This window comes from Xyrauchen texanus, chromosome 3 (assembly GCF_025860055.1).
Source record: "Xyrauchen texanus isolate HMW12.3.18 chromosome 3, RBS_HiC_50CHRs, whole genome shotgun sequence".
Taxonomy (NCBI): Eukaryota; Metazoa; Chordata; class Actinopteri; order Cypriniformes; family Catostomidae; genus Xyrauchen; species Xyrauchen texanus.
The window spans coordinates 25,180,883-25,208,589 of NC_068278.1; the positions used below are offsets into that span (position 1 = coordinate 25,180,883).

Consider the following 27,707-nt stretch of genomic DNA (forward strand, 5'->3'; position numbering starts at 1 on the left):
TAGAGGTCTGCACTGGCCATAAAATGAAACCGACCCATACCCAAGACCGTGTGGCCCGACCCCACCCGGCCTGAATGATACCGTCAGGTTTGAAGCCTGAACAGGACCCAAACCCGAAATTGCTTACTAACTAATTTCTTCTCCTAGCAAGTACAGTTGCAATAGACTGTATTTTATGTAAGCATATAGGAAACATTCGTAATAGTACTGAAACTGTATAAATACACAGTTTTAATAACGCATGGCATCCCCATAGTACACTAGAGCAGAAGGGGAAATAAAGCACTGCCTTATGGTGCGTTCAGACCAGAGGCGTCGAGAGCATCAAATCGACCGGAAGTCATTCCTTTTCTATGGCAGCCAGCGCCTCTGTGGCGTGAAGCGGCGCATCCATGGCGGGCGCGTCTTGGGCATTGTGGGCGTCAGAGGAAAGTTCAAGTGTGGGCAACATTATGGTAATTTTTTATACGAATTTTGATACTCTCGCCTCCTCTGGTCTGAACGCACGGTTACCATATATACGCCGAAACTTCACCTGGTGCAGAACAATCTGGAATAATACGAAACACTGCAACAGCCCCCCATGCAGCCTGAACTTCAGATTGTTGAACCTTTGTGACAACTGCGCTAAAAACAATCTAGACGCAGCACAAAGAATGAAACGTAGTGCAGGTGTCTCAACATAGGTTTTTGACAATTTGAAGTTCTTTTTAAATTAACATGGTGTGTAAAATATGCCGGTCCAGTGCAAGACGCTGAAGAAAAAGCAAGACGCAGTGCAAATGTCAAAAAAATTCATCCAGCATGTTTAAATAATGGGAAAACAGAACAGACGTGCAAAAAAACACATTAATTGTGAATGGCGCCTAACTCTGTGTCGTTGTGTCAGTGAGTGAGAGCACGTGTGCGAAACAAGTTTGGTAACCCAGTTTATTTTTTTCATTAATTACAAACTGAACACGACCCGAAACCCTACATTGAAAAACTGACCTGAACCCGGCCCAAAACCCGGGTTGCAGACCCCTACCCAGAGGGATATTTAACAAAGAGATCGTAATGTCGTTCAAAAACATTGTGCTGTTCCTGGCTGAGGAAATATGTCGTCTCTGCATAGCCTTCCGGATGATGACAGAGTTAGGAAAGAGTGACTTAAGTTTATTTTGACAAAAATAAATGACATGTAAAGATTTAATCACATATTTACTTAAATTACAAAAATCTTTTGTGATATTAGTTGCATCATAAATATTTTTTTCTGAGTTATAAATTAATAATCAACCAATATAAAGAATTAACAGGTGTTTAGAATAAGTTTAGGACTACATTTGTTGATATTTCTCACTTCGTGCTCATAGTTTTGAATGAATACGTCACATCCGGTCAGAGGTCGCATATGATCTATTGGCACAAGTTTAAATATTTAAATGCAGCCGAAGCTCAAATTTAATCTGAAAATTTTGCATCCAGAGATGGTCGGAATCTCACACAGCCCCTGTGCGACTCTCTGTTGGAAATAAATGACTTTCCATCTATCGTCTGATGAATTAAAGGGGACAAAATGGAAAACTGAGCATTTCAGATAGAGGGCCAAAGACAGGGTGGAAAAGGGTCATATAATACTATATTATGACTAAAATTAATAAATATTAAATAAAATGAATTTCCTAAAATTATTAGTGAATCTCAAGGAAAACAAACTAAAAAGAAATGCATGACATGACCCCTTTAAATATTTGCATTTATATATTTCCACTACTAGGCAATCCTACACACCTACATACACACTTCTGAAACACAGAAGGGAAACCCAAATTAAAATAAAATCATACGATTTAGCATCTTGTTATAGAATGATCAGAATTATTCTAAATCAGGTCCACTTCTCAGACAAGGCCCCTGCTTGTCTGAAATTCAGGTCAAATACAGCTTTTGGGCACGGTGAAGTAGAGCATGAAGACATAAACATCTAAGACTCTAATTTGCTTTGAATAGCTTGTTTGTTTGGTAAGATTTCTGATTAAGTTTAGACGGGGGATAGATTTTACAAAGTACTAGTCTCCCCTACAAAAGCAAAATGCACTGAAACCGAGAAAAATGGCTTCAAAATGTTTTGATTGTCTAGCGAAAAGTATTATACATACACATTGAAATTGACTGATTAGATAAGAACAAAACATGAGAAGAGTTTAGATAAGCAAGTCTTTAACAAGACAGATCATAGCCCGAGAGAACTTATTTCAGTAATAACTTCATCCAAAATGTTTAGCTACTTTTTGCCTTTGCTCAGCAGTATATTGGAATTACAGACTTGCTTTATTCTGGAACACACTGAAGAATGCATTTAATTTTTTCTTACCACATCTTTACTAGATAAAGTCTTTGGGTCGTTGAGATGAGATTTCAGCATGTTGCATGCAGAAAGCATCTTCTCATTTAACTCATATCTAGGAAGAACAAAAAAGGCCACATCATTAAATGGACAGTATTAGGCAAAAAATCCTGAACGTGTCATCAATTTCGGTTTAATTTCAGGGCTGACCTGCAGGATTATAAACTGATATGATTACCAGGTCTCCCATTCCTCAGGTTTCATTCTTCCAAACTGGCTACTTCTCTCATTTAAAAAATATTCACATATTCTATTGTAGACATAATTAAAAATACCTGAAATTCCCTTACTGATCCTAGACTTGCTTTATGGTCATAAATATGTTTATTAATCGCTTGGATGTAAGAGTTCCTGGAAGTACTTGCCTTTGTCTTTTCTCCTGGCCTAAATCTTCAGTATCTCGGTCTTCGTCCACTGCTGCTTTATTTCGGAATTCTTCTTTCCTCCTCTCGCTCACGTCCACCATCCTGTCTTTCTCTTCCCCTTCATCCTCTGACCCAGAGGAGCTACTCTCTTCTGAGCTTGAGTCATCGCTTGAGGTTGTCTCATACCTTGAAATGGAAAAGAGCATGAAGTGATGACTATACAGTAATATTTAAAACACTTCTGCTTTAAGAAAGGTTTCCCTTACAATTCAGTACACTCAGTGTTGTATAAATTATAAATTTGTCATACTTGATAAAAAGTAAAGAGACCTTCGTGGAAGGTGACTCCAGTAAGAGTTGTAGCTCATGAGAAAACAACTTAAGTAAAAGTATTTTTTCTTTATATCTTCTTTATAAGTATTTATATCAGTACAAGTAACTGATATAAAATGTACTTAAGTATCAAGCGTACAAGAAAATTGCATAAATTATGGAACAATAAATTAAACCCATGGCAACTTATTTGATTGGTGGTGCTCATCATTTACTCACCCTCATGCCATCCCAGATCTGTATGACTTTCTTTCATCTGCAGAACACAAACAAATATTTTAGAAGAACATTTCAGCTCTATAGGTCAATTCAATGCAAGTGAATTGTGGCCAGACATTTCAAGCAACAAAAAGCACAATAAGGGTTATACAAAGTTATCCATAATAACAAATATGGATAACACATTTATACTACAGTGGTTAAATCCATGTCCTCTGAAGTAATTCAGTTGGTTTTGGCTGAGAACAAACCAAATTGCAACTCATTTTCACTGTATATCTTGCCATTGCAATCTCTAGGCACACTCATGATTTCAAGCTTGATTTCATTTTCTAGTGCTTGACGCATACGCAGAGCTCTAGGTGGCGCTATAGGAAGTGTAATCGAGCTTGAAATCCTGATCACCAAGTAGAGTGCTAATGACAAGGTTTGTAGTCGAAAAAGGTGTTATATTTTGAACTATTCTCACCCAAAACCAATTGGACCCATTCTTAAGACAGTGGCGAGACCCCTGGAGTCTTATGGATTATTTTATGCTGAATGTATGTGCTTTTTGGAGGTTTAAAGTCTGGCCACCATTCACTTACATTGAATTGACCAATTTTCTGAAAATCTTTTTTTGTTTGTGTTCTGCAGACAACATACACATCTAGGATTGAACGAGGGTTGGAAATTCATGAGAATTTAAATGTTTTAATGAAATATCCCTTTAAATAGCACATTCAAGTCACATCAGAATGATCATATTTATGAGATGAGTGTAAATGAACACCACAGTCCATAAAAATTGGAACATTGAAGGAGGGTGTTGAGTCATATTAGTGACCAGAACAGAGACTTAAGCAACCACCCAGAACACCCTCGCAACTGCAAAGCAATGTGCTGAAACCCAGTTAAAACAACTTAACAACTGCATAGCAACAACCTGATAACCACCTAGAACACAGTCAACTGCAAATCAATGTGCAAAAAACACAGAAAACAACTTAGCAACAGCATAACAACCTGGCAACCACATACTGTAGCAATGCGCCAAAACAGCACAGATCACCTTGACAACTGCATAGCATGCTCTAGCAACCATATAGAAAACCTAGTTGCCACATACTGCAGCATAAATGTGCTACAAAGCAAATATAACACTATAGCAACCATCTGAAAACTAGTTTTGTTAAGGCAAAGACCATTCACATCTTCATAAAAATAAATATTGTTGGACAATTTCATGAGCACTGGTACACTAATTATTCATACACATCATACCTTGTTTAAATTTAAAATGTAAACGAGTGTGATTGACTTTTATAAACAGATCTCCTGGAAAGGCAGGAGACTGATCACACATTAGTTCATTGTTTAACAGCTTTCATAATGTTTAAGCCTAAACTAATCAAATTAGTAAAAATAAAAAAGATACAAAATTAAACTCACATGAGAAGTTTCTTGTCTTCCCCAGAGGAGACAGATGCGTGTATATACGTGTGTATGTGTGTGTGTGTAAACTCAGCAAAAAAAGAAACTTCCTCTCACTTTCAACTGCTTTTATTTTCAGCAAATTTAACATGTGTAAATATTTGTATGAACATAAAAGATTCAACAACTAAGACATAAACTAAACAAGTTTCACAGACATGTGACTAACAGAAACTGAATGACCTATAATAATGTGTTCCTGAACAAAGGGGGTCAAAATCAAAAGCATCAGTCAGTATCTGGTGTGGCCACCATCTGTATTAAGTACTGCAGTGCATCTCCTCCTCATGGACTGCACCAGAGTTGCCAGTTCTTGCTGTGAGACGTTACCCCACACTTCCACCAAGGCACTTGTAAGTTTCTGGACATTTCAGGGGGGAATAACCCTAGCCCTCACCCTCCGATCCAACAGGTCCCAGACATGATCAATGGGCTCGTTCTGTGCAACATTCCTGTCTTGCAGGAAATCATGCACAGAACGAGCATTATGGCTGGTGGCATTGTCATGCTGGAGGGTCATGTCAGGATGAGCCTGCAGGAAGGGTACCACATGAGGGAGGAGGATGTCTTCCCTGTAACGCACAGCGTTGAGATTGCCTGCAATGACAACAAGCTCAGTCTGATGATGCTGTGACACACCGCCCCAAACCATGACAGACCCTCCACCTCCAAATCGATCCCTCTCCAGAGTACAGGCCTCTGTGTAACGCTAATTCCTTTGACAATAAACGGGAGTCCGACCATCAACCCTGGTGAGACAAAACCATGACTCGTCAGTGTAGAGCACTTTTTGCCAGTCCTGTCTGGTCCAGTGAAGGCCAGTTTGTGCCCATAGGCAATGGTGTTGCTAGTGATGTCTGGTAAGGACCTGCCTTACAACAGGCCTACAAGCACTCAGTCCAGCATCTCTCCGCCTATTGCAAACAGTCTGAGCACTGATGTAGGGATTGTGCATTCCTGGTGTAACTCGGGCAGTTGTTATTGCCATTCTGTACCTGTTCCGCAGGTGTGATAATCAGAAGTACCGATCCTGTGCAAGTGTTGTTACACTTGGTCTGCCACTGTGAGGACGATCAGCTGTCCTTCCTGTCTCCCTGTAGCGCTGTCTTAGGTGTCTCACAGTACAGATATTGCAATTTATTGCCCTGGCCACATCTGCAGTCCTCATGCCTCCATGCAGCATCCCAAAGGCACATTCATGCAGATGAGCAGGGCATCTTATAACTGTGACCTTAATTGCCTACTGTCTATAAGCTGTTAGTGTCTTATTGAGCGTTCCACAAGTGCATGTTCATTAATTGTTTATGTTTCATTGAACAAGCATGGAAAACATTGTTTAAACCCTTTACAATAAAGATATGTGAAGTAATTTAGATTTTTACAAAATTATCTTTAAAATACAGTGTCCTGAAAAAGGGACATTTCTTTTTTTTTGCTGAGTTTCTACATTTGCCGATGTCAGTGGTGTGGAAATACGCCACTCCCTACACACATACTACGCAGTCTGCATAGGGCACCAACTCTCTAGGGGGGCACCATCTTACCCTAGGAGGACACCAGAGAAAGTCCACCAGGTGCCCTTCCTCACAAGTTATACTTTATTCATGGACACGAAAGCAGTTGCGGAACACAGACGATCGCTTCACGCTCATATCACTATCCTCTTGACTACTGGCACATGAACAAAGATCACTTATAATTTCTTGCGTGGACTGCACGCAGGTATTTATCTGCCCCAAGCACCTGCACAGAGAGAGAGTGAGACTGCAGCAGTTCTTGATGAGAAGAGGAACCGTCTCTCCTGCCAGAAAGCTGAGCAACTTTTGTTCTTGAAGAGAAACCTGCCACTTTTACTTAAACAGAAAGCAGTCCAATTTGCTATGTGTATAGCAATTACATAAAAATTGGTTTAGCCCTGCAAAACCTTGTTCTTCACTTGAGGCTACATCTGTCATTTACAGTTTGAGGTTGGTTTTAGTTATATTACCACTGTTTTGCACAATAATTTTAAAGTGGAAATAAATGTACATAAACAGAATAGAGGCCCTCTGCCGTTCTGTGTTTTGCCTGTTGTTTTCATTAAAATGACTAGCATATTTAAACTTTTTGTATTTGCAAGATGCTAGCCTAGAGCTGCCAAGTTAATTACTTGACTGCTGTTTTGCATATCATTATAGTTTTCTAGAACGTTACATTTTTTGGATAATTGGTAAAAAGAACTGAATACAATTATATATATTTTATTTTTTTTAACTTTTAAAATGGGTATTATAAAAATAAAAAAAAAGTGCATCCTGAATTTTTGATTTCGGCCCAGAGTTTTTAAAGATGTCATACCGTAAGTGTTTTCTTATGTGAGGGATACATCCTGCCATTAGATCAGCAGGTGAGCTGCATTTGCTGTCCGGGCTGCGCCCATGCAGAGACAGCTCTCATAGAGACAGACTGCCCTCACTCTGAGGGCATGAGTCTCAAGATGCTTTGCTTGTGAATCGCTCTCATTTCTGAGGGATGATTCGGCCTCCCACACCCTCCCACCTGCCTCTCGAGGGATCACGCAAGGAGGCACTGCGGGGCCGCGAGGTTGTGGGCCCCTTAATCTCCATATACTGAGCCTATGCCGATACAGTATGTGCATGACGAGCTTCAGCCCTCTGTAGCAGTGCATGGCCTCGTCACGTTCGGTGGTTCTAACACTGTGGATGATGTTATGTCTCTTGCTGCATCTAGCGAGTGATCAGTGGATGATGCTGCAGCCCCTTCCCCCAGTGAGGGCATGCTCCACTAACAAGGAGATGCGTCACCTCCTTTCAAGGGTAGTCTAAGAGCTCGGTCTCGTGTGGTCTCCTCCAGAGAAACCTGAAAAATCTCGCCTTGATGAATGGTTAGTGCAGTCCGGATGCCACCAAGCAACCGTGTTCCGCAGATCTGCCCCATTACGCAGACACGTGGCAAGCTCTTACTGGCATTCTGACTGCTAAAAATGATCGAACATGGTTGTACGATCCAATTTGCACGTCGGTCGCCCATTTTCAACGGTGATCTGTCTTCCACGGTTCCGTCCGCAGACGTGCTGGTATGACGAGCCAAAATAATTATTCCTTTTGGACAACACAACAGTAGTGCTGTATATAAGTCACCAGGATGTGCTGGCCCACGTATGGCCGGCGAAACGCTAGTATGTGTTTCCCCTGGTGCGCCTCATTTATTCGGTCATCAGCAAAGTCTGAATGGACATGGAAACAGTTATGTTTATTGCACCGAAATGGCCCAATCAGTCCTTGTTTCTGAAGATGGTAGAAATACTAGACGGGCCTCCATGGGAAATACCACTGAAGATATTCTCTCTCAAACACAAGGCTAACTTGGTCAAAGTGTTCACGGGGCCTCCCTTCAAGCCTCTGGACTAAACTTAATTGCATGTGCTTTCACTTAATTCCGCATTACTGCTGGCTTTGGCCTCAGTAATACGGGTTGTGATTTGAAAGCACTGTCAGTTGACATGTCTGGAGTTTCGTCCGTGTCTTTCAAAACCACTGTCAAACACCGAAAAGGCTATTTGCCAAAGGTTATAACCACACCCTTCAGAGCGCAGGTGGTTCACCTTCAAGAATTTAGTGTGACGACAGGCCTCTTCATCTTAGCAAAAGTGGAGTGCAATATTTTATAGGAATTTTCAAGTTGGAAGTCTAACATCATGTGGTGTGCCATTGCACTTTTCCTAGAAGGAATGTGAAATTATTTGTTTGTTTTATTTATTATATTATTGTGATAGTTTAGTCTGCATGAATAAAAATAACAAGCAGCTAAAACCCCTAAAAACGGATACAATACAGTTCCAGCACCTTCGGTGCTTGGCCCCTTAAAAATCCTGACAAATGCAATAGGGTTTCAACCCTTCGGGCTTGAACCCCTAATAAAACATCCTTTCCGACTGGGTGCGTAAATGGGTTAATACATACTGTATGACCATAGTTCATATACATATTCTGAGTGTTCCCCTCCTGGCTGATCATGAGGTTCATTCACTTGCGGCAAACTCATGGCGGTTGTTGTCCCGCAAGACTGATGCTAATCTGTTGCCCATAGCGTCAGCTTCCTGACACAATGTCAAGTGTACCGAATCGTAAGGGAATGTCTCGTTTATGTATGTAACCTCAGTTCCCTGAGATGAAGGGAAGACATTGTGTAAGCTTGCCACACTGAGGACTCAGTTTTTTGAGGTGCGAGCGATGCACTATGTCCCTCAGTCAGAAAATTGAGGAATGGTGTTTGCGTGCCCGCTTTTATGCCAGACAGCTTAGTGCCTAAACGGGCAGGGTTTAAACACCATAGCCAATCGTGCCATTACTGGAGAAAGTTTCAACTAGGTCGTGTAGAAGGACACTCCCCATAGCATCAGCTTCTTGATGCAATGTCTCGTTCCCTTCAGCTCAGGGAACCGAGGATACATACGTAACAGAGACATTTATCACTCAATGAAAGGTGACCTACCCTCCATTTACACCAACAAACTGCAGGTTCTTTTTAGTGCCATTAGGTCCCTGATGGCCATCTTTCTTCATAATAGACTTCAGGGTGCTTTGACTGCCTGATATAGAAAAGAGAAATTGATACAAATAGGTAAATCAACAATAACATTATATACAATTGTTAAACTGAAGATAAAATCTTAACATTTTAAAGCAAATATTTAACTTTGTGTGACCCTGCATCCAGAAGTGTGGAGGTTGTATTTTGGCTAAGCTATACACAACGCATAAATTAAATTCATTTAAACTGACTGATCTCAGTTCAGAAGACTCCGTGCAAACAACATGGCGCCGATCACAGCAGAGTTTGTCTTTAGGAGAAACGGCAACAAAACTACATCTGATAAGAAACCATATTATATTTTTATGTTGAAACTTGTTTGAGTCAAAAGATTGGAGTCTCTATTTTCATCCGATATGCAGTTTTTTTTATTTTTTTTATTTGAGCGATTTATCTTGAAACGCCACGCTGCTGAACACGATGTACACTAATGTTACTTTAGCATATTTTTTCCTTAAAAATCCTATAATTACTGTGCATTTTCACATTGAGAATCAATGGGTGCATCCAAAAGCTGAAACATTTTGCTTTCAGAGGCTTTATATGGAGTAAGAATGGAAATAAGGTGCTTTTCAAACTGTTCTGAGACCAGTGCAGACAGACATTCACTAAACAGGGAGCAAGAGAGTATCCTAGTATAGGTTTCCTATGAAGCTCACTCCAAAAATCCAACCAAAAGTTCAGTTTCAGGCTGCAGATAATGTTTGGACCACTCAACATGTTTGGTAGACATGGGACAATGGTAATCAGTACATAGATTCAGAATTTATAATGTATCATTTTATTTTAACATGGTTGGCAGCAATTGGTTGATGCTGCAATTACTGATGTAACGTCTGTAACGTCTCAAACATGAATAACCAACATGCCTGGAAACAAACAATTTGATAAAGAAAATCTGACTTTCTATAGCTTGGTATTATTTAAAATGTCACAACTTAGTCCCGCTGTAAAAATATTTTGGTCAAGAAAAGAATCTTATGTTATAATGTTTATTAGATTCTACTAGTTCCAAATCAAAAAGGGAAATGGAAAATGCACACAGCAGTCAAGCTCGGGTCTCATGATGTTAAAAGTGAAGCATGTGATTTCTGTGCCATTAGCAGCACCAAACAAAATGGCAAAAATAATTACAATTTTTAAACACTCCCACCATCTGCCATTGGTCAAACAAACATAGTCCCACCCCAAACTCTCAGTACATATACAAATACTTTTATAAGTTTGATTTCAGTTGGACTATCAATGTTGTCTATTTAAAATATCATGTAAACAATTTAGTCTAACTGAAATAGTCACATTTTTGTGAAGTCAGACTAATGTAACTGTAGCTTGGCTTCGTCCAGCATATAACTTAACTGGACCACAACTGGCCTCTGTGATTTGTGCATGTGACTTGCCAAGTGTATTTAACCTGCCATATTTGTCATCCTTCCTTAAAGCATTCAATTACACATTGTTTCATGCTTGGGCAGACAGACAGATGAAGACTCTAGCTCGACTGTAGCGTCTTTATAACTGCTCTATCTCAATCAAACATGGCATTGTTTTGAAAGTGCCAAAGCCACAGTGTTTACAATTTGGGAAAAAAAAAAAAAAGTAAATCTACGAATGGAATATTTAAAGTCATCTCTGTGTATTTAGATGGGATAGGAGAAAAGATTTTAACACCGGAAAAAATAACACATTTTAAATATGATGGGAATTTACTGACAGTATTCCAAGTATAAATAGAGGTCAGATGTTTTCAATCCAACATGTTAATGAAAATAACAGAATACAAGAGATTTAATTTAGATCCCTATCATCTAAATAATCAAGATTGCGAGCAATATTTTGACTCGACCACAAGTGGTGCCAGAAATATACACACCCTATCTAAATCTAGAGTAACAAACAAAGCTGACATCATGATTTATTATGAACTACATTCTTACTGCTATTGGGGGAAATGAACAAGCTCAGTCTATGTTAGCCAGTAACAGCTAATGAAGACCATAAGCTAGAGCTGGCTACATTACATTTTCAAATAGGTATATAATATAATGATATAATATAATATATAGAAATGTACAACCATCGTTGTTGCTGTTTTCAACAAAAGTAACATCAAGCACAGCTACTTCTAATAAAAACAATCATATAAAACAAACTATATGAAGGAAAGAAACTCATCCCACAGCCTAAAGCTATGCCAAACATGTTAAGTACAGGCTTTTCTCTGCCAAATACCGAAGACGATCGCCGCCCCTCTCCACAGAGACTGCAAAAAGAACAGTTCTAAGAACTGACAGAACATGCCCTACAGATGGACACAGGCTCTCTGACTCTCTAAAATTGTATGCAGTAAAAGCAGTCATTATCCATGTTTCCCTTATTTTGACAGGAGAGCGCAGATGAATGACTGGAATAATTTTTCTTTCAGCCAGTATCTGTTACGTGCTCTCCTGAGACAGTCACACAAGGGTAGCTTCATGAAAAAAGAAAACAAGCCAAGGATAGTTTAAGATGAAGTGGATTCTTACATAATAGGCTAAACAAAGTTGTACCCAAAACAAAACAATTTTTATTTTTTATTTTTTTTAAATCAACACGATAAAATATGAAGTGACACCAAAAAAGGATCTGGACATCTGAGCCAATTTTAAAAATGTCTGATTGTTATTGTATTAGATAATAAAATATCTAACCAAGTGGCATATATTTTAAATAAAACTTGCCAAGTAAAACATTTTAACAAAAAGGAATGTTAGGTTTTAAATAAAACAATAGATATACTGTTCGAAATGAAGACGAAAATGTGTTCGTTATAAGTAATTACAAAAACGCCTCAGAAAAGTCAAGTTCTTACAAATGGTCTAGAATCATTTGTTTGCAGATGGCACATGGTTTGATATTTTCTTATCTAATGCAATTACATCAATATTTTAAGTGTCCAAAAGTATATACCTGTAATGATAGATGTAATATACAAGTACATTGTTTGGTGACAGAATTGGCCATACCATGCAATGCCGAGGACATTTGCTGGTCCATCCGGCTTTTCTGTGCAGCGGTGCTCTGCTCATGTGTGTCTTCTGTACACACATTTTCTATGTGTGTGACCTCTGTCATCATACTTCTCGAGAGGGAACTGACCCCACTGACCATTTGCATTTCTGGGTGCACAAGAAAAAGAAATAGGTACACATGAGACACGTGGTACACATGTTTCCTTAACCCTTATTTGTGTTCTGGTCATTTTGGCCCAGATATCTTTTTCTTACGATTTAAAAAAAAATGTTTTTTTTTTACTTAATCTAGTTGGGGGGAAAAATCCTTGACTTTGTTTGTGATATCTGAAACACACACACACACACACACACACACACACACACACACACACACACACACACACACACACACACACACACACACACAAAATGACAATTTAAATGTTTTTGGTTTATTTCACTTTGTTACACTTGTGTTCCTGGTCAAAAATGACAGGCCATTGGAAATGAATGGATTAGACTACAAAATACAGAAATAGTAAGTGTTCAGGAGCATCCCAATACTTTACACATATGTGCTATTTTAAAGTCCTCGGATATATGCACACACAACACACGCACACAATGAGTTCCTTTTTGTGCATCGTCCTTCCATTGTACACTCTTTGAGGAGTATTTCAAGATCTACCTATCATATTATGTTGTGTTTGGGCTTGTTTGAATCGGTATAGTCTACTCTAAGTAGCAATATGTATGTTTCAGGAAGTAATAAGGAAAAAGTGACGAAAAGCCACTACTGTTTATTATATTTATGCATGTCAGTGGGAATTTCATACACAACTATTCAGGCAGTTTGGCCTGACACAAATTTGCTCATTGCATTCTACAAATCGAGACCTTTTCAACTATATAAACAAAACACATGGCTATCTCATCCTTTTTATGATTTTAACAACTCTATAATATAATAATATAATTATTGTGCAATATTGTAAGCTAATTAAAAAGCATAATTTCATTTAGAATTGGTACGATTAGCTATATGCATTGTCAAGTCCAGCTTTAAAATGACATCTATTTCGTTCAGATCAAGTCGTTATTAATTATGTAATAATTATATTATTTTTTGTGTTCCAGACGGAGTGCCCCCACTAGCCCGGCACAGTTCAAAATAAATAAATGATACATACATACATTATATATATATATATATATATATATATATATATATATAATTCAAATATGTTAAAAATGAGCAGAATTACTAAAAAAAAACAAGTTTATAAGAAAATCGAATGCATTATCTTGTGACAATATATGCAATATGAGAAATGTATCAACAGTCTTAGTGGGCTGGTCACACAAAATGTGTATGCAAAAAAAATAAAAATTAAAACAACAAGAAAAAACAACCTAAAATACATTCATAGGCCAAGTCATATACACGTAGAGCATGGGAAATCATTTTACTGCCAAAATAAATTGTATAAACTTTTAGTAAAACAAACCTTGCAAAATTTCCCTTTCAACTCAACGGGACAATTTTCTTAAGAATGCATTTACACACAAATTTGCCCTGCTCATGTTGCATGATTAAGGCCCAGTCTTATTTTATTTATTTTTTTATGGAAATTGGAGGTAGGAGGAGATGACATAGAGAGAGGGATCTGGGACTCAAACCTGCATCCACATGAGCACAACAGTTCAAGCGTGTCAAGCACATGCACTAAGCAATGGCTCTGACATGCAAGTAAAATGTTGCACTGATTTTTGGAAACACCTCCATAGCACTTGGAGATTTCCTTTTAGCTTATTTAGTGAGTGACTTATAGTCAGGAACAGGATTATAAAAAGATTTGATTGAACCAAATGTCCTGGATGTAAAATATGGATTTCAGGAGATTTTATTTAGTTTAGTTTCTCTGAAAATAATATTTTGTAATGTCAGTAAATTGAGCGTAACTGATCCTCACATTAAAACTAGAAGCAAAAACATTTTCAACTGTATAAATGCAAATAGCTCAGCAGATCTTTTACAAACTTTGTTCACATAAATTTACAGTAGAATGATAGATACATTGTTAACAATTAGCCAGTTATTTTTAGTATGGATAAGTTGGTAGTACTTTATTTTACAGTACTGTTCTAAATTTAACAACTAAAGTGATTACTAGGTACTAATCCAAACCCATATTAAATACATGTAGTTACCTTATATTACAGAGTTCACTGTCAGTATACTGAAAGTACACATGTTGTAAAATAAAGTTCAACTGATATGTTTGTAGCTTCTTAAATGTAGACTCTGGATGCTAGCATTAGTAGTCCTTCAAATTAATCAATTAGCCATTGCTTTTCCAGGTACCAAGAGAGCATGATAATACTGTATGTACTGTAATTACAAACATGACTAACTTACAAATAACAAAAAGACATAAGTCTACTTCTACTAAAACAGTTAAAATAGTTCATTTAGTGGATTTGCTGGAAACGCCGACACTGTTAGGTAATATATGCACTGGCTAGGTATGAATCTGTATTCTTAAAAAAATATTTTGGGTCCCATTTTATAATATATTAATACGTCCTTAATATGTGCATTGTATTGTATTGTAGCATTGCACTTACATTTAAAGTACCTGCATTTAATTATATCTGTTACACGGTTAACCTTAACGCTAACCCTAAACCTCATCTAATTCCCAACCCTACTGCCAAGATTACCCGTAGCTCAATACCTCAGAAGCAGCAAATGTGAATCTTATGAGAAACAAAATGTAGTTATACAATAAGTACATTGTATTTAATGTTAGTGCATAGTAGTTTAAGACACCTATTATAAAGTGGGTCCATATTTTTCATATTAGATGATCCGTTCTTGGAATGGGCCAAATGCAGCTAATAAAACATTTCTAAGAAAGAATGTCTGATATGGAAAATACCTGAGCAGATCTCCTGCTTAATCCAGAGCTAAATCAGACCATAGCAGAGATGAAAACACTAAAGTCTTGGCAGCAGGATTAAGTGACTATTTGCCATAATCATCTGATATGCATGTCAAAATTCTCTCTCTCCCCTTTCCAACTGAGTAGCAGCAATGGTTATTTATAACTTCAGAGTATACCATAAAAAACTGATGATAAGAGGCTGGAATATCTAAAGAGAAAGATGACAAAAAACCCTCCATATTAGAATATCAAGGAAGAGAATATATACATGCATAATATATATCCATTCCCAACACGGGACACATATATTTTCAAATGACATTGATAACATTCTATTTAATCCTTTATTCCTGGAAATAAAAAACTTCAAATACTTGTGTATATACTCTAAGATTCTTTGCATTTGTTCCATGAGGCTGGAATTATAGAGAGCAAGTCATTACACAAAGCTTCTGTCTATTACATAACACTGAGGACCTATGAATCAGCACCTGCAAAGACAACAACTAGCCATTTAGCACAAGCTGCTGCCTTCCAAAAGAAGTGAGCTCATTTCTGGATTATATCCAAAGCCCCCATGCATTTTTCAGAGTCAGAGAAAACTTTGCCCTGTCAGATCATGTCAGGCATCATTACAGACACCGACACACTGTGTACCCCTTGTCCTCTCCCTATTATTTTTTAACAAAAAACAAATTAACAAGACATCGCAACTTACACAAGGGACCAAAAACACACACAATTATAGGTGTATAGATATAATAGTGTCTTCAGGTACTGTGATAGGTTTAAGGACTAGGTTAATTTAGTGTCATATAATAGAAAAAGAAAGATATAGATTTAAACTAGCTGAGTGACAAATAGATATGGAACAATAGTTATAATAATAATAATAATAATAATAATAATAGTTGTAGTAGTAGTAGTATAATACTAGTAATAATAATAACAACAACAACAACAACAATAGTAGTAGTAGTAGTAGTAGTGGTGATAATAATATCATCTCAGCTTTATGAGATTTAAGACTAGTCAATAAAGTGATTGCTGATATACGAAACTCTCTAGGTCTGGGAGCCGTTCCACTACCGCCGGCGAGCACATCCAACAGACCCGCTGACACAGACACCAACCCCAACACCAATCCACCCGGCCCCTCCTCCCCCGCCGCTGGCAAAGCCCAATCCCGTTCCAGTGGTTAAGCCTGTCCCTATTCTTCAACACACTCAATGTATGTTGAGTGTAAATATAGCAACCTAGAACATAACAGAGATTTAAAGAAAGGTTTACAACACTCCTGATATTTTTCTTCCTTCTTCAGATGAGTTAAGATTTGAGGTTGTAGGAGAAAAAGTAACAAACACTAAATAGGAGAAATCAGTGGAGCTCACCTAATCCATCTCCAGTGAGATTTTGGAGCAAAGTCCATGCAAGACAGAAAGTAATTTACTGTGTGTGATTATACTGTTTTATATGATATTTGTGTAACCACATACGTACACATTTATGCACAGAAAATTTAAATTTTTCGCATTCTGAGTTTACACATTGATAGATTGTTAATCTTGTTAATGATATGATGGATTGAGCACTACTTCAGGTTATATAAAAACAATCACCTCCAGAATGTTCATTTTTAGAGGCAAGAGAACAGATTCCTTGTCAAATTATAATGATATCTTTGTTTTACTGGCAGTATATGTCATCTGTAATCAGAATTTCAAAAGCTATGGCCAGTTGTGCAGTCCACCAATAACATTAGAGTGACAGCTGTTGGAACGCCCACTAGCGTAATACTGTACAGTACAGGGACAAGAGACATCAAGCAACAATGTCACTGGCGGTGTGAATGGGACTTTATACTCCAAAGACATGTCTTCAGAAGACATATGATACATCTCTGGTCATGGCATGAGAGTGATTCAAGGACCATTTTTATTTTCGAGTAACTGTTAATAAATTACATGAATACATTTAATTTATAGAATTTGGCCAAAATGAGACCAGATTGATGAGGCCATTGAAAATAAACTGTCAAACAGCATCAGCCCTAAAAGAAGCACTGAGCATTTATGATCACACAAAACACAACTAACCTTTCAGGGCGTTGATCAAGTCTTCTTGTTGCCCGAGGTCCATATTGCAGAGTTCCTCAACACTTCCATACTTCATAACTGAATTGATGGATGACAGAGTAGTGACTAGCTGACTGTTGATGGAGCTAAACTGGGATTGTTGAGGTGGGCTGAATGCATCTGCCAGCTCACTGTAGTTCTGAGCAAGCAACATCTGCTGTTCCTGCAAAAGCTTTTGCACTCTCTCTATGTAGTGATCAAGTCCAACACCTGCCCCAGCTTGTGCCTGGATGGGCTCAGCTGATGACAGTGATTCCACAGACGCATTCTTTACTCGAGTCTGTGTTGGAGACTGAGAGGGGCCACAGGCAATGTTCCTGGTCTTCAAACCAACTAAAAAGTTCTCATGTATGCTTGTAAGACCAATCCCAGCTTCTTGTGTTCTGAAAGATGAAGTGTTGACGAGCATAGATTCTTCATTAGTACCTACTGAAATAGAGCACGTTTTCAATGTGGCCGGAACATCTTTTATAAGACCATCACCAATGGCGATTGTACGAGTCACCACTGGTTCTGTGCTTACATGTTTGTCTTTTGAGTATGGCTGTGTGTTGGTGCAGGAATCAATGAGGACTATCTTATCCTTGTTGGTTAATTTGCCTATTGTCTCAATTTCGGTGTTTGTATACTTGGAAGCGCTCATAGGTAAGACCATGATTCCAAAGTCAGTTCTGTGAGCTTCATTGGTTTCTGTACTCTGGTTTACCATCTCCTTGATGGGACTGACCATTACATCCACTGAACAATCTCCACATCCAATAGACATGAACTGTTTGGCTTGTTCAGCCTCGGTTTTGCAAAGTCCTAAACCATCTGCTGTTAAATCAGTGTTGATCCCTATTGCACATACACTTAATTCCACCCCCACACACTGGTTGCATGTCACAACCTGCCTGCCAACACATTGATCCTGAACCTCAGCACGTTGTTTTACGACCCACTGCTCCATAGGCAACTCTGGACCCACAGCAACATGCCTTGCATCTGGCCTGCAAGAAATTCCTACTGCATTCATTTGTGGGACAGGACTTGTTCTTGCATCACTAAACTCAACATGACTGCCCACTCCTTGACTCTGTGTAGACACTCTGGCCTCCACTGAAGTGCTGTACATCTCTGGCCTCACCATCAATCCTTTATCTGCTTTTTTTCTTGATCCAGCCACTTGAAGCTGAAGCTTTAGCTTTCCCATCTCCACTTGATGTGTAGTCTCCTTAAGCTGCACCTCCAGTCTGTAAATCTTCTCTTTGAAGTCTTCAATGGTCTGGTGCTGCATCTCGATCTCTGCTTCTACCTCACTGCTCAAACCTAGCATGGCTTCAGTCACCCAAACTCCAGTGCTCCTTACCACCTGCTCTGTTCCCACGGCCATGTCTCTGCCTCGCCCCGGCGACCTCCGGTAGACGACTACGTCGTTCATGTTCTCATCAGCACCAACACCAATTGACTTGCTCTCACGGCTCCTCTGGTGGGCATTTTGGTTTGTCCTTTGCTCTGTTTGGTGTAAGCTGTGCTTCAGTTCCTCTCCATTATCCTGGATCTTCCTTTCCAATGCCTGCACTTCTGCTGTCAGTTGCCTGAACTCCTGTATCCTTTGAGAGCTCTGCTCTTTGTTCTCCATCTCCTCAATGTGGAGTTCAGAGCCTGTCTGGAGCTGGTTCAGTGGCTCATACTGATCTGCACTGCCGACGCTGTAGGAACGCTTCCTAAAACCTCCACCCAGACCCTGCCCAGCTAGCTTTGTGTTCTTCATCTGGGACACCAGCTGCCTCTTCTCCTCTTGCAAGACTGAGATCTTGACTTGCAGGATCGGGATAGCCTTTACCTGCTCCTCCAGTTCTTTAAGTCGCTTCAGAGCAACTACCATCTGTTCTCGAATGTGCTGTAGGTGCAGTGGGCTGACATTTGTTACTGGTGTTGTCAAGCCCGAGCATAGGGGGCTGTGTCGAATGGAACTGCCCATGGAGGATGTGAAGGAGAGGTTGTACTCGCCATTGGCTTGATGTCCATTATGTTGCAGAGAATGGGAGCTGGGCGAAATCTGGCTTGGCCCATATGAGCCACTGTAAGAAGACAAGGAGCTGGAAGAGCCCATCCCCCCAAAGCTGGCCAGGCGCCTACGGGGTGGCTCACTGACTGGTGGCAGCATCAGGAGTCGCTCCTGTTCCAGTCGCCTTCGAGTCTCCATTAAAGTTTTCTCCACCTGGGGGTTATGGCGAAGGAAGTGGGGTGAGGGTGGTGGCAGTAACTGCTTGGTCTCTGGAACGTTCACAATGGTTTGGGGAGCTTCATGGACTTGGGCAATATGGCCAGGTGGGGCTACCTGGTTCCGAAGTGTGAGATAGACAGGTGACTGTTTGCTCTCATCGCTGTTGGAAGAGGACAGAGAGTTGGTTGAAGTCCAATCAGTCTGCCCACTACAACTGCTCTGAGGCAGTGGAATTGACCTGATGAGTTTTGGCTTTCTCTGGATGTTTAGCTTTTTGATAGTGTTGCCCCTCTCAATGTCGTCCACATACTTAAGGAAGTCCAAATCTAGCTGATACCCATATGGGGTTTCCAAACAGTAAGGGTCCTTCTCATCATCATCTTTTTCTGTAGAAAGCAAACAGAGGGTGAAATTAGTTATTAAATATTTTAAATAAACAAGATCTCAGATTTTTTTCCCCATTCATGAAACTGCTGTGTTCTAAGGATAGAATTTTGCATTATTACACTAGTAGCTCTTATAAAAGATTCTAAGCTCTAGAAAACTATATTAAACTTCTTAAAAAAATATATGTCTACAATCATTCTCGAACAGGATGAAAACATTCAGATACTTAAAAATATTACATTTTACTTTTATAGAATTGTTATTGAATCTGACAGAATGATTACTTGGTACATTTTTGAGATGTGTACATTTTTAAAACTTAAATTCTAAGCATAGCCAAGTCTGTTCCCACAACTCTTGCCTATGGTTACAAGCCCAAAGATGTTATAATAACAGAGAAAACATTACCATTAATCATTAGAGTGAGTCATAGTCATTCCTACATCAGTTTATACACCGATTTGTCATAGATAAGATTTTTCAGAGAACAGTCAATCTAATAACTGAACCTTTATGTGTTGATCTACAACACCAAATATAAATATGTATTCTATTCAATGTTATGGCAAAACAAACTCCATGTGTTTGCTGAGTATTTGCAAGGGGAGGGTTAGTGGGGGTGGGGTTAAGAAAAAAAAACGGAGAACAAATATTCCCTTCAACCCTAAAGGTTTATTTGGTCTGATCATGGTATTTTAAACACTGCAGTCTCTCACTACCAAGCACGTCTTGACAGAGTGGCAAAAAAGGTAATGTTTAAAAGGTTTCTTTTCAACTATGAAGCCAAGGAATATCCATCAACATAGCTTATATCACAGTCCAAATTCCACACCAGACAGAGAATTCCTGCCGTCAGTTAGACAGATTAACTATCTGGAAGCTAAAACACTTTCAGATCATTATGAGAGCAGACACAGGACATTAAGAAAAAACAACAAACCATAAAACAAAATGTCTAAGTACGTGCTGGTTTAAGGAAACATGTAAACCATCTTACAAGTTTACTTGACCATGTAACACACAAACGTTGCCTCTCGTATCCTCTAGATATCTTTAACTGCAAGTGGCTTTCCCAAGGTTACAGCAACCTAATCCCTTATTGTTCAAGCGTCACTTACCCAAAGTCAAACAACAGTCCTCATGCAGTGGTGTCTGTTCCCTCACAGGCTGTAATATAGTTGTATAATAAGAACAATCTGCAGGCTGCCTCCCCTCACTCACTGAGCACTCTCTCAACATTCACTCCATAAGGGAAAAAAATCCACTATTGGTGTAAACTTAGCCCAGCTCAATGTAGCCTGTGATAGGCTAGCTGCCTCCACCAATCACACAGCACTTACACTGTCTTCTCTCAAAGTGTTCTTTTAAACACTTGGTAACCCTTCAAATAGTGGACCCTTTTAAAATACTCCTTCCAGGTATGTCGCAGGCACATTTAGGAGTCTAAACTCACTAGACACATAATACAAGTCAATAAGGCTTTTGCGGCTCCTTAATGTGTACCATGTCCAGACGTACAGATAAAGATGCTAGTGGAGTGACAAGATTAGTAAACACACTTTTATCAGTAACGATATATACAATAGAGTTACCTACATAATGAAATGGCTAACATAGATGGGTGAATCTTACAAAAACATGTTAGGCCACATTTCACTCCAAAATCAAAATGAACAAAAATACTTTATTATATTATATTATTTTCAGTGTTTATCTAGTCAAATTAAATTACTCACAAAAATGTCAGTTGACTCCGAGCTTTTGGATTATCAACATTAATGAAGTCGAGACAAAAAATATGCATCATGACGATAATCAAACGATTTTCATTTAAACATTATGTATTTCATTTATCTATTTATTTATTTTAAGAGGGAAAAAAAATCTAGAAAGAATTTATTAAAATATGCCATTCATAGTATTTTGGGGATTTTCCAGCTTGATCTGCAAGAGATGAACACCTGTACAGCAACTTTACCAACACATTAATTACCTCACTCAAATGCATCCTGTGTGTGAAATTTTTTCAGCTACATAAACATAATATTAAAACTTACATCTGCAGACAATGAAGCTAAGGAACAGGTGAACTTTAACTATGTTACGTGCTAGTCAGAATGTTTAACATGCATTGTGAATATGCCAATTCCTTAAAACAATACACATTACACGATATCCTAAACTGTTTAAATGTGAGGATTTTACAACCAAGTAACTTCTTAACGTAGCTATTATAAGTAGTAATGTTCTGTACTTTAGTACATTCATTGCATGCTGTTATTTCAGGAGCTCTCAGGACAGTTTTCCCTATTATCGTCAACTAAAATGATATGCCATTTTAGTCAGAGTAAAACTGGCTAATATGAATAAATAAGACCTGACAAAATATAGACTAAATTTAAAAGGACATTTTAAATTTTAAATTTAAAAAACTAAAACTATTACTAAAACAAAACAACCGTTAACACTGATTATTATATTATATATTATTGTATTAGAAAATGAAGACTATTTATTTATTTTTTTTTTTTTTTGCATTACTGTAAAGAGAATTGTGGTTGTTTTTTCCACTTTGGGGTGAAATGTGACATGGACATGCTTTTGGTTTTATGAGAATCACCCAGAAAACATGGTTAAAATTATTTTAAATATTCAATTCCAAAGATAAGAGCTTTACTCAATTTACAATATTTAAACAGCAATGACATAGCCTCCTTTACTGTATTTACAAGGCAACAATAGCTAGCTTGTTAAGCATGCCAGCTTGCTTTGCCGACTATAGCAAGTGCACAACAGCGATGTCCTGGAGAGCGAGACAGGCTTGTCTGGTACGAGAAACAGACACTTGGGCAGCTGAGTGCTGACCTCACCATATGTGAACGCAGGGGGGTTGAAAACCTGTGACACTGAGGGGGCAAGCAAGAGAAACCAATGAAAGCAGTGTGTGAAACAGCTCCAAGAATAACTCACCCACACTCTCTTTTAGTAGTCTAGAATTACTCAAGACACAACCCACCGTCAGACACAAAAACAGCCATAAGGATGTTCAGATCAAAATGGTTTAGGCTACGGACAATTTGCTGAAGCAAACTTGCTCTCTATTCATCACTGGCTCTATGTTTGAGAACATTTTGGACACCATGGAACTGGTTTCAGCAACCAGTTTCCAGAGAGTTAAAGGTGGGACAATACATATATAATAAAACATGTTTACTTCATTGAAACTGATACACAAATATTTGTACCTACCCAGAGTTAAATTCAAACTTGTTGGTCCTCTCCTGTATGTATTCAGTGTAGGCTAAGGTTGCCTAATCCTAGGTTGCTTTAGACTGCAATTCACAGTCCTTGTCACACAGGGAAAAATGTTAATTGCCAAGTGACGTGACTTTTGTTAACTTTTTAATTGGCTAAAAGTAAAGGTTTGGCATTGACCAGTAAGAGATCAGAAAAAAGAGACACTCATGTTTGAGGCAGGTGGACTAACAAACATGACACATGATGATTTGGTAGGTCTGTTGACAGAGCTCACCAGCATTTGTCAAAAGGACAAGATGGTGTGAATTTTCTCAGCTAAAATCTGACAAGGCCTCCACATTTGACCAAAGGTAACATTAGTGTCACGTAAACATCCTAAAATAGCTGTCTGAAGTCAGACCTGTTCTGAAACGGTCCACTCTTCCTGCTTTTTCTTTGCACTACTTGCACTGAAAAAGAGAGGAATTAGAGTCTGCACGGTTCACAATCTTTGAGTTTAAAAGATCACAGCTTATCTATCCAGTCAGACAGTTTTTGTTGTTAACAGTCTGAAGATATGTCAGCAATAAACACTAAATGTCAGAGTGATCAGATTTGTTGCCACAGTTCATTGCAAACAAAGAAAGGTTTTTCCTAAATAGTCATCTGATATATTTCCACTTTGTTTTGGATTATATATTTGTGGTCTATTCCAAAATAACACTCTAGAGAGTTCTCATTAGCAATTACAAATCCCTATGAACAATGTTTTCAGTGCCCATGTGATCCGTAACAGAGTCGGAGAATCATCTTATGCAGGAGAATCTGCTAAATATTAGTAATAACAAATAAAAAAAGAGATATGCCCAGTTCACAGTTTATCCATGGTGCCCAAATTCATGATATGGAATAAAAACAAACTTCCATGTAGGCTTTGATTTGAAAAACACTGATATATGCATGTTTAGACATCAGCAGATGATGACATGAAAAATATAGACCTCTCCAAAAAGACAACCAAAAGTATTATTTTTTTTATCTTAGAAAATGTGTTATAGTTTTCATATCAGGCACTAGCCATTTCTCAGACAGAATCTATTGGCTCTGTGCTAATGATAACAATGCCGCATCAATGCTGATTTGTCGTCATCATCATGACACCCAGCACACATCTTTTTTCAAACGGATGCACAAAAAGATCAACTCTTAGTCACTGTACAGTGTAAACGAATCTATAAATAGTTACATGTATGCAAGACTAGACCAATTTCAATTCAATATGCTGTTGACTACATTTTGAATGCTGAACAATGTGTCAATGGGAGATTTTCAAACTTCAATCTTAAATTTCTAACAAAGCATAGTTTACAAAAACCCAAAAGACCACTTAAAAAGGAATATTCTGGGTTCAATGCAAGTTGAGCTCAATCAACAGCATTTGTTGCATAATGTTGATTACCATAAACAATTTAGACTGTTCCCTCCTTTTCTTTAAAAAATGCAAAATTGGAGGCACTTACAATGGAAGTGAATGGGGCCACTTTTTGGAGGGATTGAAGACAGATATATGAAGCTTATAATTTTATAAAAGCACATACATTCATTCTTCTGTTAAAACTTGTGCATTATTTGAGCTGTAAAGTTGTGTAAATCGTCATTTTTACAGTCGTTTTACGGTTTGTTGACAATACATCATGGCAATTAAATTTGTAGTAAGTTAGTTAATAAAAATTAGTAAAAACTTTTCACGGAAACTTAAAACAAAGAAAAGGTTAGTAAGTGATTTGATAACATTAAAATCATGTTAACACACATATTTTAAAAGGGTTATTTATTTATTTAAACATCCAGAAATTGTCCCCATTCACTTCCATTTGTAACTGCCTCATTGTAACCTGGATTTTAGCTTTTATTTTTTTTTTTTTTTTATAGAAAAGAAGGGGCAAGTCAAAATACATTTTCATGGCAATATTATGCCACATATGCTGTCTATTGAGCTTAACTTGTATTGAACACGAATATTCCTTTAAGGCTGAAATTGTCTACAAAATAAAGTTTGCATGAAGTCAAGCTGTTCAAGCTGAATTTATTGCAGAAGTTTAATATTTGTTATGAACAAACCCCCAAACACTATGTTAAAGGAATATCAGTACAATGCTGCCTTGCAAGCACAGTATTCAAAATGAAACCAACTACGAACTCAAACCCCCAGTTTACACAGACAGAAGTCTGGCAGCCCCAATTGCAGCTTGTGGACATGGATATTTCTGTCATCTTTCAAATACGTACCTGGAACATGTCAGTGTCTTTCAGAAGGCATTTCAGAAAACTGCCTGTTTAACTGCCCCCAACTCTTTTAAATGCCAGTTGGCTTCAAACAGTCCAAATACATGAACAATGCTGGCGAAACGTCAGAATAAAGCAAATTATGGGATAATCCTTTGATGCAATAGAATAGAACAGGGTGGCATGCTGTTGCCTGACTAGCATGTTTTTCCACAAAATATATCTTGTACAAGACCCTCAAATGGAAAACCTTTTAAAAAATATCCCATGACGTAAACAAAGTGTGCCACTTTTGAACCTGACAAAAACACAGATCCAATTTCCTTGAACATGCTTACAAATTCACATCCATCAAAAAAGCAAACCACAGTTACAAAACATCCTTTTTCAGTGACATGAATATCAGTAATTCAATAACTACTACAGTGGGCATACAGTCAATATGCACCCATCTCTAAATCCTTGAAGCAATAAATATAATACGGTTTTGTGACTTACTAGGACAGCAGTTGGACAAGCAGTATTGCAGCAGGCTAGCACTATTGGTCTTCTCTCGAACACACACACACACACACACACACACACACGCATAGAAAACAGAGGCCCTTTTTCTCACTCTGGGCTGGTATTTCCTGACCCGGCCCATGGAAACCACGTCAGCCTTCCAGTTTAATTATCCCACAGGTCCACATCATCTCAAGATCACACTAACAAACACATAGGCCCATTAAACAAGCACAACAACAATGCTGGAACAGATTCAGAGCAGAAGAACAGCCTCTCTAAGAATAGTGCTAGAGCAAAAGTACAGAATGAAAGCAACGGAACAAGAACAGATCTATTCATGTGAACTACCCCAGAACAAAGCCACTCCAGTCAATATTAACAGTACCTAAAACAAAAAATGTCTGAAAGAACGGGTTTGAAAGAGAGGGAATTTTTGTAGACAATAAGTTCAAATATACGATCACAGTCCTATTTTAATCTTCATTTGAGCAATATTAAGTAGCTATTTTGAGAAACTTACATTTTAGACACAATGTTATTTTGTCTTTTTTAGATCCCTAATGAAAATAAATCAAGTTTCAAATGAAAGCAAAACAAAGAAAAATAGTTCCAAAGAAACTGAGAAGAGAAACTGTATCTTGCTGGAGAAGAGACTGAATATCAGACAAATGTTCATTTTAAACACCTAGCATACAGATGACCTAAAATGTATATGGACTAAAAGCCAAAAAACTAAATTTTGATTTAATGGGGCCTTTGAAACCCTTGTAGCAGAGACATGTACATCATTAAATGGATTAGGCATGGATACAGAATATTTCACACAAAGACTTTAAAAACATAAAATTTTAATACATTAATACTTTTTGAAAGCATGTACACTATCAGGTTGAAAGCATAGAGAGCTTTCAGATGGCCGACACAATCTTTAAAATACATGATTTTATAAGGATCCACGTCGTTGGAGAGACGACTGTTGAAACTGTTATTTAACTGTGTCCAAACGTTTAGCACATTCATTAGTCCTGCAATCTTGACATACTAATCAGTGAGAACTCTAGACTTCATAATGGCACAGCTTGGTAGCCTTGTTCAAACACCAAGTGCTCTGGCCTTAGCTTGCTGTAGAGCCACCATATGGAAAGGGTCCAAGACAACACAAAATCTCCTTTACACTGTTCCTGACCTGAATTTCATTGTGTAAACATCAAAACTGAGTGTGTGATGTGACAACACAACCAACACATGCAGGATTTATAAAATTTCATTCAGACATAAGCTTTCTATTGTCTGTGCAGATTTATTAAGCAGATTTCCACAATCCGTTTTTCACAATAACATTCCTCCTTAAGTTATAAGGTCATATAAAATGATTTTTTTGTCAACACAAGTTGACTACACAGTGCAAACACCCTGCTGAAAAATAAAAGCTGAAACCAGCCCAAGATGGATTGCTGGTCTTAGCTTGTCTCCTATGCTGATCTGGTTTGCTGAACACAATCTCTAGGCTTGCAGACCAGCTAGAACCAGTTAAGACTGCAAACCATCTTAGCCCAGTATGTCCTGCTGAAAACAACTTAAAACAGGAGCAAACCCCATTCATTCTATTTAATTTCACTGTATAAGTCAACAT

General features: G+C 38.1%; 1 protein-coding gene across 6 annotated transcripts in view; it reads right to left on the bottom strand.

The window, feature by feature from the left end:
• LOC127632497 (KN motif and ankyrin repeat domain-containing protein 1-like) overlaps positions 1 to 27,707 on the bottom strand; it is an 88,271-nt gene that overhangs the window by 11,189 nt on the left and 49,375 nt on the right. For 3 of the 6 annotated variants that reach the window (XM_052111110.1, XM_052111118.1, XM_052111126.1), the window contains 5 exons: positions 17,410 to 20,043; positions 12,378 to 12,530; positions 9,274 to 9,370; positions 2,755 to 2,940; positions 2,357 to 2,444 (listed from right to left, as the gene is read on the bottom strand). In XM_052111110.1, coding sequence (XP_051967070.1) covers positions 2,357 to 2,444; positions 2,755 to 2,940; positions 9,274 to 9,370; positions 12,378 to 12,530; positions 17,410 to 20,043 — 3,158 coding nt within the window. Of the gene's footprint in view, positions 1 to 2,356; positions 2,445 to 2,754; positions 2,941 to 9,273; positions 9,371 to 12,377; positions 12,531 to 17,409; positions 20,044 to 21,162; positions 21,322 to 26,065; positions 26,149 to 27,707 lie in introns of those variants that run through there. The other 3 variants (XM_052111142.1, XM_052111099.1, XM_052111134.1) reach the window with 3 other exon arrangements.